The sequence below is a fragment of the Hyaena hyaena genome, unplaced genomic scaffold (assembly GCF_003009895.1).
Source record: "Hyaena hyaena isolate Hyena2069 unplaced genomic scaffold, ASM300989v1 scaffold_450, whole genome shotgun sequence".
Taxonomy (NCBI): domain Eukaryota; kingdom Metazoa; phylum Chordata; class Mammalia; order Carnivora; family Hyaenidae; genus Hyaena; species Hyaena hyaena.
In genome coordinates, this window is record NW_024081084.1 from 1,216,569 (window position 1) to 1,232,338 (window position 15,770).

Here is a 15,770-nt window from a genome sequence, read left to right on the forward strand (position 1 = left end):
TGAAGCTTCATATTTTATCGTATAAAATGAAAGTTGAAAAGACAAACTATTTGTGGCTTAAAAAATAGAAACTACTCAGGGTTAGGCTGGAGATTGGTTGAGGGAATACAGGAAATCAGGCTAAAATGTATTATAATTGGCCTCTGGGTACCTCTAGATTTTGATGGCTTGTTCCATTTCTGCTTTTTTTTTCTAGTTAAACTGAATTATTTGATAGATATCAAATGATATTATGTACTGTTTTTCTCTTATTACTATTTTTTTCTTAATGCTATTCTTATTCTATGTAGAAATAGTACTCTAAAGGCAGTAGGCTCAGGGGTTTTACATTTTCCCCTTTGCTAGAAGTGAGGTTGTATGATCACTCCTGTTCCCACCATTTTACAAAGAAAAAAATTTGCTTGCCAATCTAGGAGCAAATGCTTGTGCTCACTCCATCTTTTATGGAGACATTATCTTGGATTAATGACCATTTTTATTCATCAGACCCAACGGACAGGTGCAAATTTTGGTCAAAGGGAGGCATTCAATGTGCTCTGTCAGCATTCAAGTTTTATATTTTCTTTTTTATTATTATTTTTCAATGTCTGTTTATTTTTGAGAGAAGGAGAGAGACAGAGCATGAGCAGGGGAGGGGTAGAGAAAGAGGGAGACACAGAATCCAAAGCAGGCTCCAGGCTCTAAGCTGTCAGCAAAGAGCTGATGTGGGGCTCGAACCCACAAACTGTGAGATCATGACCTGAGCTGAAGTTGGTCACTTACCCGACTGAGCCACCCAGGCACTCCAAGTTTTGTATTTTCTACTAGTAATAGTTTGGTAATAAGCTGAGCATTTTCCAGCCAGATGCATTTTTAAAAGTTATTTCATTTCATTAAAAATTGAGGTGTGAAATAATTTTTTTCATTTTATTTCAAATACTTCAGTTCCTCTCTAGCTTCAAGTAATGTTGAAAGGGGACTCGTATCATTTTTCTATACAAATGCAAGATAGAATATTTAAGCTATCTTAAAAATTAAAATAAGCAAATTACATTCATATGTCACTAAAATGGATAACAAAAGCTAACTACTATTTGTTATTGGAGAAGATATTCCAAAAAGATGCCAAAGTATACCTCCAACATATTTAAGGCTTAATTTAATAGAATTAAATCACCTTTATTCTATAAAAATAAGTTTAACTATGTATATACTTACTACTTACTTCCATAACTTTCATACTACTATACCACTTTGATACTGCAGAATATTCCAAATATTTGGTCACAAAAACCTTATCGGTTAAAAAAAATACATGTGTGTGTGTATATGTGTGTGCGCGCGCATATGTCCTGTGCCACTATACATGCTATTGTACTTATAGACTATGTATTTTATAAAATAAACACAACATAAAATCTCAATTATTATTCCCATCACCCAATGAATCATATTGTCACTCTTGAAGTAACTGCAATTTAACTCTGGAAACTACTTTAATCCAGACAATTTTTTGAGCATGTTTCAAGTGACTATATCTCATTTACTTCTATTCTGTCCAACCATCTTAACAAGTCCTTAATAAAGGCCACTAAATGGGTCACTAAAGCATCATTTTTGTTCTTTGCTTTCTTTAACAATGACTTTACTTCCATCTCAGGACTTGTAGGTCCTCTTCGACAATGACCTTAATTCAGCTGGAGAGCACTGGGGCATGTCCAGTCCAAAATTTTAAGAAAGAAAGAGAACTACTTGAAGATTAACAAAAAATCAAACCAAACCAAACCAAACAAACAAACAAAAACACCAAAAAACACAAGATGTTCCGAAATTCACACCTAAACTAACAACTCTCTCTGGTTAAGAAGTAGATTTATTTCATCAGAAGAAATGTGAAGTTCATGAGGACAAGCATGTTCATTAACAAATTCTAAGAGATAAGTCCAAAATGTCAAGTCTTTATTTTGTTCAAGTCAACCTGCCAGAGATTCTATGCACCTTTTCTTTTTAAAATTTTCCTTTTTAAAAACTATTTTTAATCTTTATTTATTTTTGAGAGAGAGAGAGTGCACAGGGAAGGGGCAGATAATGATGGAGACACAGAATCTGAAGCAGGCTCCAGGCTCTGAGCTGTCAGCACAGAGCCGGTTGCAGGGCTCGAGCTTGTGAACCGTGAGATCATGACCTGAGCCGAAGTAAGATGCTTAACTGAGGAGCCACTCAGCTGTCCTTAAATATATCTTTTTGAACGTAAGCTCCTTAACAGCACATAGTTGAAATGATTACAAGGGGTAGGGGGTGATAAGGATTGAAGCCTGAAAAGTTCTGGTGCCTTGAGTAGGTAGTAAATGGCACTGTAAGACTCAGCCTCTCTCTATCTCCAATGCCCAGCTGTGTGTTCTTCTCTCTGGCTCTTGGTGCCTCAGCTGAGTGATTCACAATCATCAGTGCTCTTGGATGTCTGTGTTTCACACGAGCAGTAAACTTAGTAAAACAATCAATGCATTTCATGGGTAGCTTTTAGTTTATGTACCTCCATAGTATTTAGCACCAATAATTTTCTAAAAGTTGTCTGTTCTTTATACTAATGTGTGTGTTTTTCTCTTATACATTGATTCTACATCAAGATATGTATCAGATGAGTGGCCACCTTTAGAACATTAAATTAAGGCCACGGGGACTAAATTGCTTTCAGCAAATTTCATACTTGTGATAGCACCATGGAGTCCTAAAAACTAGTCCCAAAGACTAGACTAGGTTCTCAAGCTGTGGAAAACTGGAGTTAATTTGTGTTTTCACATTATCCAAATCATGCTCACTTACTGACACACCAGGAAATTTCAAAAAGGTGCAGGCAGGCAGAGATATGCCTTATTATCTATACTTCATATAAAATAAGGCTCACAGACTAAGACTGTGATTAAAGGAAAAGTTTCCAGAACTAATGGAAATGTCTAATTGCATCAGCACAATATACATTGTGACATGCTCCGAAGGCCTCATCAGGAGATAAAAACAGATTATTTAGTTTGAGACTGAAGAAAGTAAACAAGACTGAAAGGAGATTTAATAAATCTTCGACTGCATGGGGAACATTATTATATAGACAACATTTTCAAGTCATTCTTCATTTCCAGCGAGATAAAAATAAGAGATTAACATCAGGATAAGGGATTTTGGTTAAGCCTACAGAAAAACAGCTTGACAGTAATGGTTCTGATTTCAGAAAAAGTTACCAAGAGAATAATGAAAGACACTGCAGAAATAAATTATCACCTATCTGAGTAGCTTATTGTTCTGCGATCAGCCAGAGGACTCAACAATTAGCCCAATTAAACAAATATGTATCAACCATTCTTTGTTGAAGGAATCTACATTTTGGTAGAGAAAAAAGACAATAAGCTTTAACCCCTCTGCAGGGCATATTTTGACAATATCACCAAAAGAGACTGACACAGGGATTCATAAAAGAACGAAAATCTATATATTTAGGCAAATGAAGAAAGAGTTTATGTTGAGGAACATCTCTCTACTTGCTAGATAGATGCTGCCCAATTCATGAATTGCTTATAAAGCCAATTATATCTCTAAAAAAAGAAAAAAAGAGTTCATGTTGAATATATCATTGGAGATTAACCATGGCCAAAAACAAGTTATTTTGGATGGTGATGTAAAATGTTTTGTGGTTGCATGCGCCTATGCTTGAGGATAGGGAGATAAATTCTGATGAAGGGAATGGTAGAAGCAAAAAGGCAAATGATTTACATGGAGGAGAGGGAAGTTAAGTTTACTTGAAGTATAGTGAGTGTTGAAGCTAGTAGATGAGCTGCCCAAGGGAAAGAATTCAGAGAGAACGGGGCCAAGTAAGAACTTGAATGAAGAAGGCAAAAGAAGAGAATCAAAAGGAAGGTGCTCAAATTCTATTTCACTATTAATTCACTCTTTAGTGAATTAATTTGATTAATTTGTCTGCTGTGAGACAAGCATTGAAATTACAGGTGACTAAATATCTCCCACCACTATGGAGCTTATGATCTAGGGACCGATAACATCAAATAAATAATGATGCCAACAGACACAAAGTACAACTGGGATTAATGCTGCAAAGTAGATGAGCTGCTGAGAGAAAGCCAGGTTAGGTTTGTTGAGGGAAGAGAAAGTCCTTAGGGGGCTTTAAATATGTGCATGACATAAACATAACTGCATTTGGGGCAAAAAAAAAAAAAATGCACTAGTGGTCCAGTGTAGAAAATAGATGAGAGGGGGCAAGTTAGATGTGGGTAGGTGAGTTGGGATGCGCTTTCAGTCTTCCAGTGATAGATTATGGTAGCTTGGCCCAGGGTTGTGGCTAAGAAGGTGGAGAGAAGTGAACCAAAAGGGAGTTTTTTGAGACTAAATGAACATGCAGCAGAGTGGCAATGACAAGAATTGATGGAGAGGTTGAGGAAAGGTCACCTACTAGGTAGGTATCAGGTTTGTGCAGTTGATTGGGTTGTGGTTCCCTCTAGAGACATGGTAAATGATAAAGACTTCCAGAGGGACATCAGGAGTCCAATTTAGGAAATGTTCAATTTGAGCTGCCTTTGAGATTTCAAGTCGGTGTTTTTATTTTAATATTTTAAATTTTTAATGTTTATTTATTTTTGAGAGACAGAGTGCAAGCAGGGGAGGGGCAGAGGGAGAGAGACACACATAGAATCCAAAGCTGGCTTCAGGTTCTGAGCTGTCAGTACAGAGCCCGACGCAAGGCTTGAATCTACCAACCATGAGACCACGACCTGAGCCGAAGTCAGACGCATAACCCACCGAGCCACCCAGGCACCCCTCAAGTCGATGGTTTAATAAGCAGTTGGATATATGAGATTGAAGCTCAGATGGTATGGGATTATGATGTGAATATTCACATCTCTTATGTGAGAATATAAATAAACTCAATATAAATGAGGTCACCCAGGAATGAGTTCGTATAGAATGAGAAGAGAAGAGGGGCTAGGGCCACACCTTGAGAAATTCTGGTAACTATAACTGGTTTAGAAGATAATGATTCTGTAATTGTCCACAGGGAATTACTAAGGGCAGAAGGAAAATTGGAAGAGTGCCTTATCACAGATGCTGAGAGAAGATTATTCAAGAAAAAAAGGGGATTATTTTTTAAATTTTCTTTCAATGTTTTATTTATTTCTGTGAGAGAGAGAGAGAGAGAGAGAGAGCGTGAGCAGGGGAGGGTCAGAGAGAGAGGGAGACACAGCATCTGAAACAGGGTCCAGGCTCTGAGCTGGCTGTCAGCACAGAGCCCAACGCGGGGCTCGAACCCACAAACCGTGAGATCATGACCTGAGCCGAAGTCAGACCCTTAACCAACTGAGCCACCCAGGCACCCCTGAGGGGACTTGTTTTGATGAGAGCCAAAAAAGGTGAAGAATAGAACACTTGTTGGATCAGCATGGGAAAAGAGCAGAGGCTTCTTCAGAAAAGCCTTCACTCACCTGCCCACGCACAATTAAATATACCTTCATCTGGGTTTCCATTGAGGTATGAGGTTATTCTGTTACAGCACCTGCTATTTTTATTCAGAATTATAGAGGGTGTGTCATCTCTCTTCCTAAAGATAGTAATGGCTGTTTTACACAATTAGTTTCTCAGAAATTGAGTAGTTCTTTCAAAATGTGAAATATTAAATATTTGTTGAATACATGAGTAAAACATAAAGAATAGTTAGAGGGGCAGAAAAACCCAGAGATGACTAGTAGTGACAAGTACCTAAGAGACAGTAAGGATGAAGAGATCTAACAAATATCACCTTCATCCATGTGACACACACCTTTGAGAGGGTTGAGCACTCCAGCTGTCACAAGGGTCCTCTTTCTAGAACACTCTGCTCAAGACTTTGACTGTAGTTATTCAACTGCTATCAACTGGTCACCTTTTTTTCTTCTCTTTTTCTTTTTTAACCAACCTACTCTATATCTCCATCTGTGATGTCTGTGTAGATACCGGATGGTTTTGTTGAATGACATCATTAAGAACTATTGATTAGAAACCATATCATTAGGTACTGAAAACAGCAAAGGATTTGCCTTTTGAAAATCTGAATGAAACTTGATCCTTGAAATCTGTAGTAAATGGGCATTTAGTAAGAAGAGCTAATCACCACATGCTCTACATTTAAACTTTAGAAATAAAATGAATTACCTTTCTCTCCTTCACTATCAAATGAGAATTTCCTTCTTCGTAGTTTACAGTTGTCTCCTTCAGAATCATTCACAGACTGTGATCGTAGTAAGAGATCAGCCTTTGTTAATGGACATGAAGATAAATGGAAGATTATTTAATTTAAACATATTATCAGTAAATTCTTTACTGTTTCATATCATTTCAACCACTTTGAGACTTAACTATTAGACTACAGGCAAATAACTACAATGTTTTGTTTCCTGGTTGTCTCTAAATTATAAAATGGACTGATAGAATAATTCAAGTAGTTGCACCATCTGATGGGGAAATCACAGCTGGAAAAGTTATTTATCAGAAATGTTTGGGGATAATGTCAACATTTAGAGATAACATATTCCTTCATGTAGAATGTATTTTATGTAACTTGGTAAAGGTAAAATAAAAATAATAATTAAAAATTTGCAAGGACACCTGGGTGTCACAGTCAATTAAGAATCTGACTTTGGCTCAGGTCATGATCTCATGGTTCATGAGTTTGAAACTCACATCAGGCTCTCTGCTGTCAGTGCAGAGCCTGCTTCTGATCCTCTGTCCCCTCTCTCCCTGCCCTTCCCCTGCTTGCGTGTGTGTGCGTATGCGCATGGACACATGTGCACACTCTCCCTCACACTCTCTCTCTCTTGCTCTCTCTCAAAAATAAACATTAAAAAAATTTCAGAATATGTATTACAGCAGAAAAAAGCATAAGCTAATTATAATCAGCGTTTAAATACATGGTAATGTTTATAAGGTTAAATTTCATAACAATAAACATAAAGTTAACTTCAATGAACACTATGCTTTAAGCATTTTATTATTTTGAGCTATTTATTATTTTATTCCGTTTCTGTTTCTTCTTCCTCCCTGTCTGGAAAACATGATCATTCTTGTAATAAAGATGGAAGCTCCCAAACAAATAAAACAAATGGAAGTTCTTATTTTATTTATTTTGTTGCTGCTTAAACCTTTTTTTCTATTTATTTATTAATTTCTTTTTAAAATTTTCTTAATATTTTATTTATTTCTAGGAGAGAGAGAGAGAGAGAGACAGCGTGAGCAGGGGAGGGTCAGAGAGAGAGGGAGTGACAGACTCTGAAATAGGCTCCAGGCTCTGAGCTGGCAGTCAGCACAGAGCCCGACGTGGGGCTCAAACCCACAAACTGTGAGATCATGACCTAAGCGAAAGTCGGATGCTTAACCCATTAAGCCACCCAGGCGCCCCTTTTTATATTTATTTTGAGAGAGAGAGAGAGAGAGAATGCATATGTAAGGAGAAGAGAGAGAGGGATAGAGAGAATCCTAAGCACACTACTAGCAAAGAGCCCAACATGAGGCTCAAACTCTAAAGATCATGACCTGAGCAGAGATCAAAAGTCAAATGCTCAACCAACTGAGCCACCCAGATGCTCCTTGTTGCTGCCCAAACTTTTTATGTAGAAATTTATCTGCAGCACCTGGGTGGCTCAGTCCCTTAAGTGTCCAACTCTTGATTTTGGCTCAGGTCATGACCTTATGAGATTGAGCCCTGTGTTGGGGTCCACACTTAGCGTGGAATCTGCTTAAGATTCTCTCTCTCCCTCCCTCTGTCCATCTCCCTTGCTTATGCTCTCTCTCTCTTTCTTATATAAAAAAAAAAATTAAAAAAAGAAGTTATCTTGTTTGTCAAGGCAAAATCGGAATGGGTTTGGTGACATTAATTAAACTGAGATTTTAATAAAGTACTGAATTCAAACCATATAAAAATATATGCTCTTGATAACTTGACTCTCTTATCACCTAGATATTTTTCAACTTCTCAGTGTGTTGAAAAGAAGCTATTATCTGAGCTGGTGCTTCAGATTATTAAATGGTACCCTGGTGACCTTAGAAGTTTATCCTCTTTAAGTCTCTCACAGTACCTGGGAATGACTGTAACTCTGGGGAGAAGTAAATCTACTACCTTTTACCTAACTATTGACTTGAGGATTTCTTTTTTCTTCCAGAGAGTATATTAGTTAGCATTAAAAACAAAACAAAAACAAAGAAACAATGAAAACAAAACTTGAAAGTGTCAAAAGCCCCAACATTTGATTTCTGGCACAAAGGTATTTAGAATCGGAGCTGCGGTGATGGGGTTTGGGGGAGGGAAGGAGGAACAAACTGGTAATAAACTGTAGGCTGCAATTCTGTATTCTTAGCATGGTGGTGTCATAAAGAACCATTTTAATAGTAATAGAGACTAAAGGATACAAGGGCTACACTCTCAAAATTCACTCGAGGTTAAATTATATGTAGAACCATTTAAAATATTATTTCTATTAGACCATATGCTATTCATTCTACAGCACTCGTTTTGACTCAGGTTTGAGCCTGATTCATTTATACTTCTGTGATTTGGAAATTGTGTGAAATATGAACCTAAACTTGAGTGAGTTTAAATGTTTTCCTTATCATTGAAAAGACATTACTCTTTTAACTCTTCTGTAAAATAAGCTCTTCTAGGGGAATTAAATAGCCTAAGATCATTCATTTCTTACAAATAATTGGCACACTCAATATAAACAAAGACTATTTTAAATCAAGTGTGTCACCTAAGAGTTCCCAAAGGTCAAATTTAATTGACCTACTTAAAGTTATTCAATATATTTGAAAGGAATTAGACTGAATTCCTTCCCGTAATTTAGAAATTCCAATATTAAGTTGGCTTTTTCTTTCCAACTATTCAGAATTGGTAAAGTTTTGCTATAATTTGCTTGATCTTTCAGAAGAATTTTGGCAATCCAAGAATAAGATGTCATAAATACAAAAATCAGCAAACCGTTAACATATACCTTTGTGCTCTCATGCCTTAGGTTAAAAGTCAACTCTAGATTTGTGAGAAAGTGGTCGGAAAACTCAGGATACATATCCAAAACCTCTAGCAAGTCTTCTCTCTGGATCTTATGCAAGTCACAGTAAGTGAGAGCTCTTACATCTGCATTAGACTTTCCAGGTTTAGCATAAAGATGAACCATTTCTCCAAATATATCATTTTTTCCTAAAAAAAAAAAAAAATAAAAAGGTGGGGGGAGGTAAAAGGAATCTGAACTTAATGATTTATTTCTAAAAATACAAGAAGACCAATGACAAATCCCTGGACTCGGGATGGACTAGGGGTATAATTTGAAGATACCTTTTTCCCTTTACTAACCACTTTCGAATTTGCCCTTAAGGACTCTGTCCAATTGTTTAATATATCAAGCTTTATTTACAGTCTTGCTTTTTTTTCTTTCTTTCTTCCTTTATTTATTTATTTATTTATTTTAACCAAATGGCCTGTATTCTAAGAGTGTGTCCTCCTTGCTTTCTTGCCAAACCTGGGATTATCTCAGTGTCTGTTGGGTCCTCCTCATCCCCTCTGGCTAGCCACATGCCACCTACTTTTCCAGGCTTTGTTTAATACTGAGGATGATGACAGCAACAACAAATGCTTATTAAGAATTAAGTAGGTGCCAGGCACTGTGTCAAATGCTTAGGTGAATTATCTCATTTAATTATCTCATTTAATCCCTAAAATAATTTCATAAGGAAATTACTCCCTATTATTTAAATACTAAGCAGATTGAAGAGGTAAACTGATTACATCAAGGTCACCTACTTAGTTGGGTGAAGGGAGGGAGAGAAGAGCCATGTTTAAATCCCATGCATTCTGATTCCAGTCAAAACCTTTTCACACTTGATATGTTTAATCTCCTCCCAATATTTTACCTGAATGTCATGGCCACTTAGGTTTTTCTGTCTCTGAATGTCAAGACACTTAAAAATTACATCTGTGAAATAGATGGTTAACAACTACCAGTAAATTATTGATCTTATAACTTTTAAAGATCATCAATGGCAGTGTAAAATGGTACTTTTTTACATATATCCTGAAGCTTCTTTTCAGACTTAGAAAAAACTTTTTGTATCTGTTCAGTTAGTTTTTGATAGACAAACTTATATGTACCCAACTATAGAAACTATTAAAGAATTTTAAACGATAAAATTCTAACCAGACAAAAAATGCTGTAATGTTCTTATTTTAAATGTGAATTTAATGGCTAGAAATCAGAGAGCACATCTCCATGACAGAAATTGATATGGGAGAGAATACATTAACTTTGTTTTAAATAAATACTTAGCTTCAAAAATGGAATGAAGAATCATAATTTATGAGTATTTTAAGTACAGATTTACATGGAAATGTGGACAGAAAAAAAGAACCTCTTGAAATTTTTTATAGCTTTAATACTTCAGTACAGATATTGTCAAAGGAAAGCTCTCAACTACATTCAGCATGGGCTTTGCGTCTTGATTAGTTTACACGACTGTAAATGAGCAAAAAGTAAGCCAGTCAGCGTGTACTGCTTAACTACGCTCCACAATTACTATCATATAAAGCCAAAAGGCTTGTTACCTCCCTGTAGAAGGTGGGGTAGGCTCATTCTAATATCAGGAAAGCACTGTAGAATGTGCTCTCCTGGCAACATACAGAGCAGACTGCCAAGGCCGAATCTGGTGAAAACCCAACTTACTATGTAACCACTACCTGATTTATGTTTTTATTCTTTGCCTCATGTGTCCTATCAATATGGGATAAAAAAAAAACCCTGTCGTTAAAATAAAATGATCAAAATATATAGCAATCATTTGAACTCCTTCATCCTGTGCTAGGACATACTCTGGTCCTATCCAGCAGCAGAGAAAATGACAACATCCTTGTCCTTCTGCATGCTGACATCCAGAATCTAGTGAAAGGAAGTCATTGGATTATATACTCATTATCTAAATGGGGCTAGATTTAATCCAGAGGAAAACGAAAAATGCAAATGTTCACAAACATTGGAGGTGATGTTCCCTCAGGGAGACTGAATCTTAAACCTGCTGGCTAGGTGACAGGGACGAAACACTGATCTCATTTGCCTCTGTTCCCTTCCACTTTGCCACTCTTCTAATAGTCCAAAGAAATCCTACAAGTTCACACTGACTAAATTTGGTTTTGAAGACACAGACTGGACAGATGGACGTTCTTTTGCACCCAAACCAGTTTAATTTACTAGTAATTTTAACTTCCTCACCACCTTTATCCTTGGGTGCCAAGTTAATAGCTCTATACTACTTAGGTAAGGACTATATAATTCCATTTGATGGGACACAGCAAGTAAAAGTACAGAGCAAACAGATGTCCATATATAGACACAGTTCATGACAGGGCATTGGCACCTGCTAGCAAGTATCCCACGATGTACACACTTTTATTTAAGGTGGTGAGGGACTCAGGCATGAATCCAAGGTTCTCCAACATGAAAAGCAAAATGCTGACTGTTGTCAGACATTTGGCTTCTGATGTTTAAGTAGCTTCCAAGAACTAAAGAGAGTCATGGAAGTGTTTCCACACTGGAGAAAACGTGAGACAGTCAAGAAAACGTATTTTCTGCAAGGTCGATTTGATTTGAATTGGATTTTAAATAAAGCTTTAAAATTACTATCAATCTTAAATAGTACTCATAAATAAACAGAGCAGTCCCGTATTCTACCGTTTTAAAATGGGCCCTGCAACTGAATTTGTCCCCATCCAGTTCTGAAACACTCACCTAGAATAGCTACCACAATGTCATCTTTGAGGATTTCGATGGAGCCTCTGGATAAGAAATAAAGTGCAGTGAGAACATCCCCACAGTGGACCAGGGTGTCTCCCGGAGGCGCATGGGTGGTCTTGAACTTCATTGCCAAAGCTCTAAGGCAACCTTTACTTGCCCCCCGAAAGGCTTTGCAGTTTTGCAGCAAAGTCTGGTTGAGATGTAGACAAATGTCAGCTTGTAAACATTCTGGGAAACCCTTCAGGACCTGAAGAAAAAACATAAAGAGTCTCATACTACCAGTGCACAGGGTGGATCCACTTGAAATAAAGTATATTTCTTGCTCCCAGAGCTGCGGGTGCAGTCATTGTCACACGAGTTCTTACAATGCTTCCACCTCGCCTACCTTAATGAATACTTAGTTTGCTAAACATGTCAGAATTTTAACTCAAATACTTGTTCACTGAATTAACTGCAGGCATTCAGACTCGACACAAATGCTTTCTCATAAAATATAATGCGGATGTTTCACACTGCTTCTCATTCCCTGAATTATGTGAGGTAGCATCATACTGTGCACATATATAATGCAATGTGACAATTAATAAGACATAACTAATGAAAGGCGGTACAGCTAGGAAGACAACCTTTTGAAGGAATCTCAAATCAATTTGGATTGCTATCTCTGGTATACATCTTAATTATAATTAGTAAAAATAATGATCCCGAAATAGCCATGGTATTTGTAAATGTCATATACCAGAGAGTGCTCTGAGCTAACAAGTACGTGGAATATTTATGCTTCATATGCACACTATTAATACTAAATATTTTGATAAGCACTGAAAATAGAGAAAGGGAAGGAGAACAGCAAACATACTGTAAAAGTATAGTTCTGTTTTCAGAAATGGAAATCGTGCCGGAGTTTACAATGCAAACATAAAGCTTCTAACAGCACTACTGTTTTGACAACTTACTCAGTAACTAATTTAAAACTGGTAGAAGAAATTAAATAATAACTTGTGACAAGTGCTCTTCAATTTCAACTGAGTAAAATTGTAGATTATTTTATAAATATCCCCAGGATATAGTCATATATCCTTCTCTTACTCAACTCTTACTTCTCTGTGTGCGTCTTAGTTACTTGGGGTGTCATATCTAGATTTTAATTCTCATGTTGATTTTTCTCTGTCAGTAAAAAAAAAATCCATTTAAATATGCTTTGGAGTAGAGGGAGGAGGCAGCACACAGTGCCTAATAATGCAATTTTAGGATTTCCTAGCTTTTGGGTCAAGCTTGCTGTATCTGTCCATTAAAGGTAAAAATAATCATGAATCTATGTGCAGATAATTGAAATGCATATGTCCATAGAACTTTAACTTAGATCGTATTTGAGTTACCTTACACTTATTTCCATTTTAAATGTTAAAGCAGCCACAGGTCTATTGCATCTGTAAGGACCATTGTGTGATGCAACTGGTCAGAGTGGCGGTGGTGTCCTACAAATGGATTAATGAGAGACCTAAAATATGGCAGCCACTACCTCTGATCTTGTTTCCTTCATTGTATTGTCACCCACAGAAATGGGTCAAGGGTATTTTAGAAAACTCATAGAACATGAGTTCTGGTCATGAATTTGCCACAGATTGACACTTGTGCAAGTCACTTTATCTGTTTCTTTGCCAGGGAATGAGAGCTTTTACAATTTTGAAAATTGCCATAAGTTACCAATACATAGGGTGCCAATTGCTAGACACTGCCTACCCAGCTCCATATAGCTAAAGGAACTCAGACATTTGTCCTGAAGTTTCTGTTACCTGACTCAGACCTGAAAGAAATGAACCTTCTTCGCAGTTCCTGGGCACTCATCTGAACCTCTGTCCTCAACTCTATCTTTCAGACTTTGTCTACATGACTGGACTTCTGCCAGATTTCCTGCATGGACTGAAGCCCTCTCCAAAACGATAACTTGCCTAGTCTTTGCTCATTTCTGCTTTTGCGGGGTAGTGGATCTTTCTGCACTCTTTGTCAGACCCTAAATAACCCAGCTCATTTCATAGAGCCAACCTTCTGGTAGGTTGCTGATTCCTGCTACATTGGATTCTTTGGCAAGTGATGCTAGTCTAGAATTGGGCAATGTTTGCATACTGTTTTCTGAAATGGGACCACTTTATCTGAGGATGCTATAGTAGGAAAAACCCCACTTCACTGGTCTCGCTGCACACTTTTCCTCCCTGGAAGATGATTCTCAGATGTCCCCAACCAGATAAAAATGTAAAGAGCATCATACCAAGTAACAAGTTAGGCACTCCTCCGAACCATAAAGATTTGGATTATTTATAATAAGGCACAAAAAGACATTTTTTATTTCACATAAATGGGGAAATAGCACTTCTATAATAGTTGGGATGAGATTATTGAGCTTATAGCTGCTATTTCTGGCATTTTCCTCAAGTTCCTCCATTATACTTTTTGAGTATAGCCTGCTTACGAAAGGAAAAAACTGAGCACGTGTGTGTGTGTGTATGTGTGTGTGTGCACGTGCACACGTATGTACCCTTGGGTGTGTATGCATGCTTTGAATTGGAAGGTACAGATGGGATAGACGCAAGGACTACGTATTTCTCTGAGCGTGTTAGATAAGCTATGGAATCAGATAGGCATGGGCGGAAGTTCTAGTTCCATCACTTACTAGTTGTGACTTTGGTCAATTCAATTCAATTTTCTTGAGATTCAGTTTCTTCAATTGTAAAAATAATTAATAATATCTACTGAGCAGGGTTATGCTCATGATTAAATGTGATAATACAGGTAAATCATCCTATCCATTGTAGATGTTCCATAGACAGTTTACTTCTGACTCTCTTTTGTCATACATATTTATTGCTCCTGAAGAGTTGGTAAATTCTCTTTAGCTGGAAATCAAGAGATACAACATCCATTGTATTCTCCTTGGTCTCTGGCGAACAGGAAATTCACCACTATGTTTTGTGTTCCATTGTCTCAACAGAGTTTAAGACTTCTTTTTCCTCTCATCTCTCTAGCTTCTACTTCCTGTTTCTGACTTGTGTTAAATGTTTTGGCTTTCTTGCACTTAGGTTTTCACTGTAAGTTGTCTTAAATTCTTTTTGAAAGTAGGCCTTTACTAAATCAATATAAACATGTTCTTGGAATTCCAATATTCTTATAAACACTCACAAGACCATGCAAGGCACTTGGGAGGGTCTTTCAACATCATTCTGTTCTCTTCTCAAGTGTCCTTGTTAAATGTCATTTTGTAGCATTTATCCTATCAGATGTAACACCCATTGGAATGAATGGTCACAAGTTGGAGGTACCACAGAGTTTCAAGGAGAAGTATTTGCTTGTCCACAGAGAAGATACACACCTGTTAGCATGAAGGACTTATCCTGATTAAGGAATTGTCCTGTGGGGTTAATCCTTCACTGACTTTCTTGATTTTCTTAAGTCAGTTACATAGATCACTCACGTAAAACTCCACCGAAGTTAATATTTAGTCATTGAATCTCTTACTAGCCCAGAAGTTTAAATGTCCTACATAAGTTAGCAGCTTAGGAATCTTGGGCATGTCTAAGTAAAGAGACTTTAAAAGCAGAGTTAAAAGAGAGGAATTGCAGAGAAACAGAGGTAGAAGAACATTGCAAAGAGTGAGGAGAAGGGTGTAGGTTTAAGTAGTATTCGTCTGAGATACTCTTTTCCATTGGTTCCAGCTATGTTGCCCTCCTTACTTCCTACTCATTCATTGTACTTTTATTCATCAGTTTTAGTTCCTCTGCTAAACTCTCTGACCCAGAACTTACTCATTTAGCACTCAAATACTGGCATTTTTGCCAGGCCTAGAAGATCTGGTTATAAAGGGTAGCTATGTCAAATATACAGGTACAATTTTAACAACTGCTGGCTTTGCGATTGTTAAAATTATTTCTTATACATGCACTATAACCTTCTCTGTCAAGTTCTGAAGTGCTGAGGGTACACAGC

The 15,770-nt window shown here is 37.1% G+C and overlaps 1 protein-coding gene across 1 annotated transcript in view; it reads right to left on the minus strand.

Moving 5' to 3' along the window:
• Nucleotides 1-15,770, minus strand: part of KCNH7 (potassium voltage-gated channel subfamily H member 7) — a 153,202-nt gene that overhangs the window by 18,367 nt on the left and 119,065 nt on the right. The window contains exons 10-12 of the mRNA XM_039253434.1: nt 11,784-12,036; nt 9,003-9,208; nt 6,172-6,271 (exon numbers count right to left, since the gene is read on the minus strand). Of these exons, the coding sequence (XP_039109365.1) occupies nt 6,172-6,271; nt 9,003-9,208; nt 11,784-12,036 (559 nt within the window). The remainder of the gene's footprint in view (nt 1-6,171; nt 6,272-9,002; nt 9,209-11,783; nt 12,037-15,770) is intronic.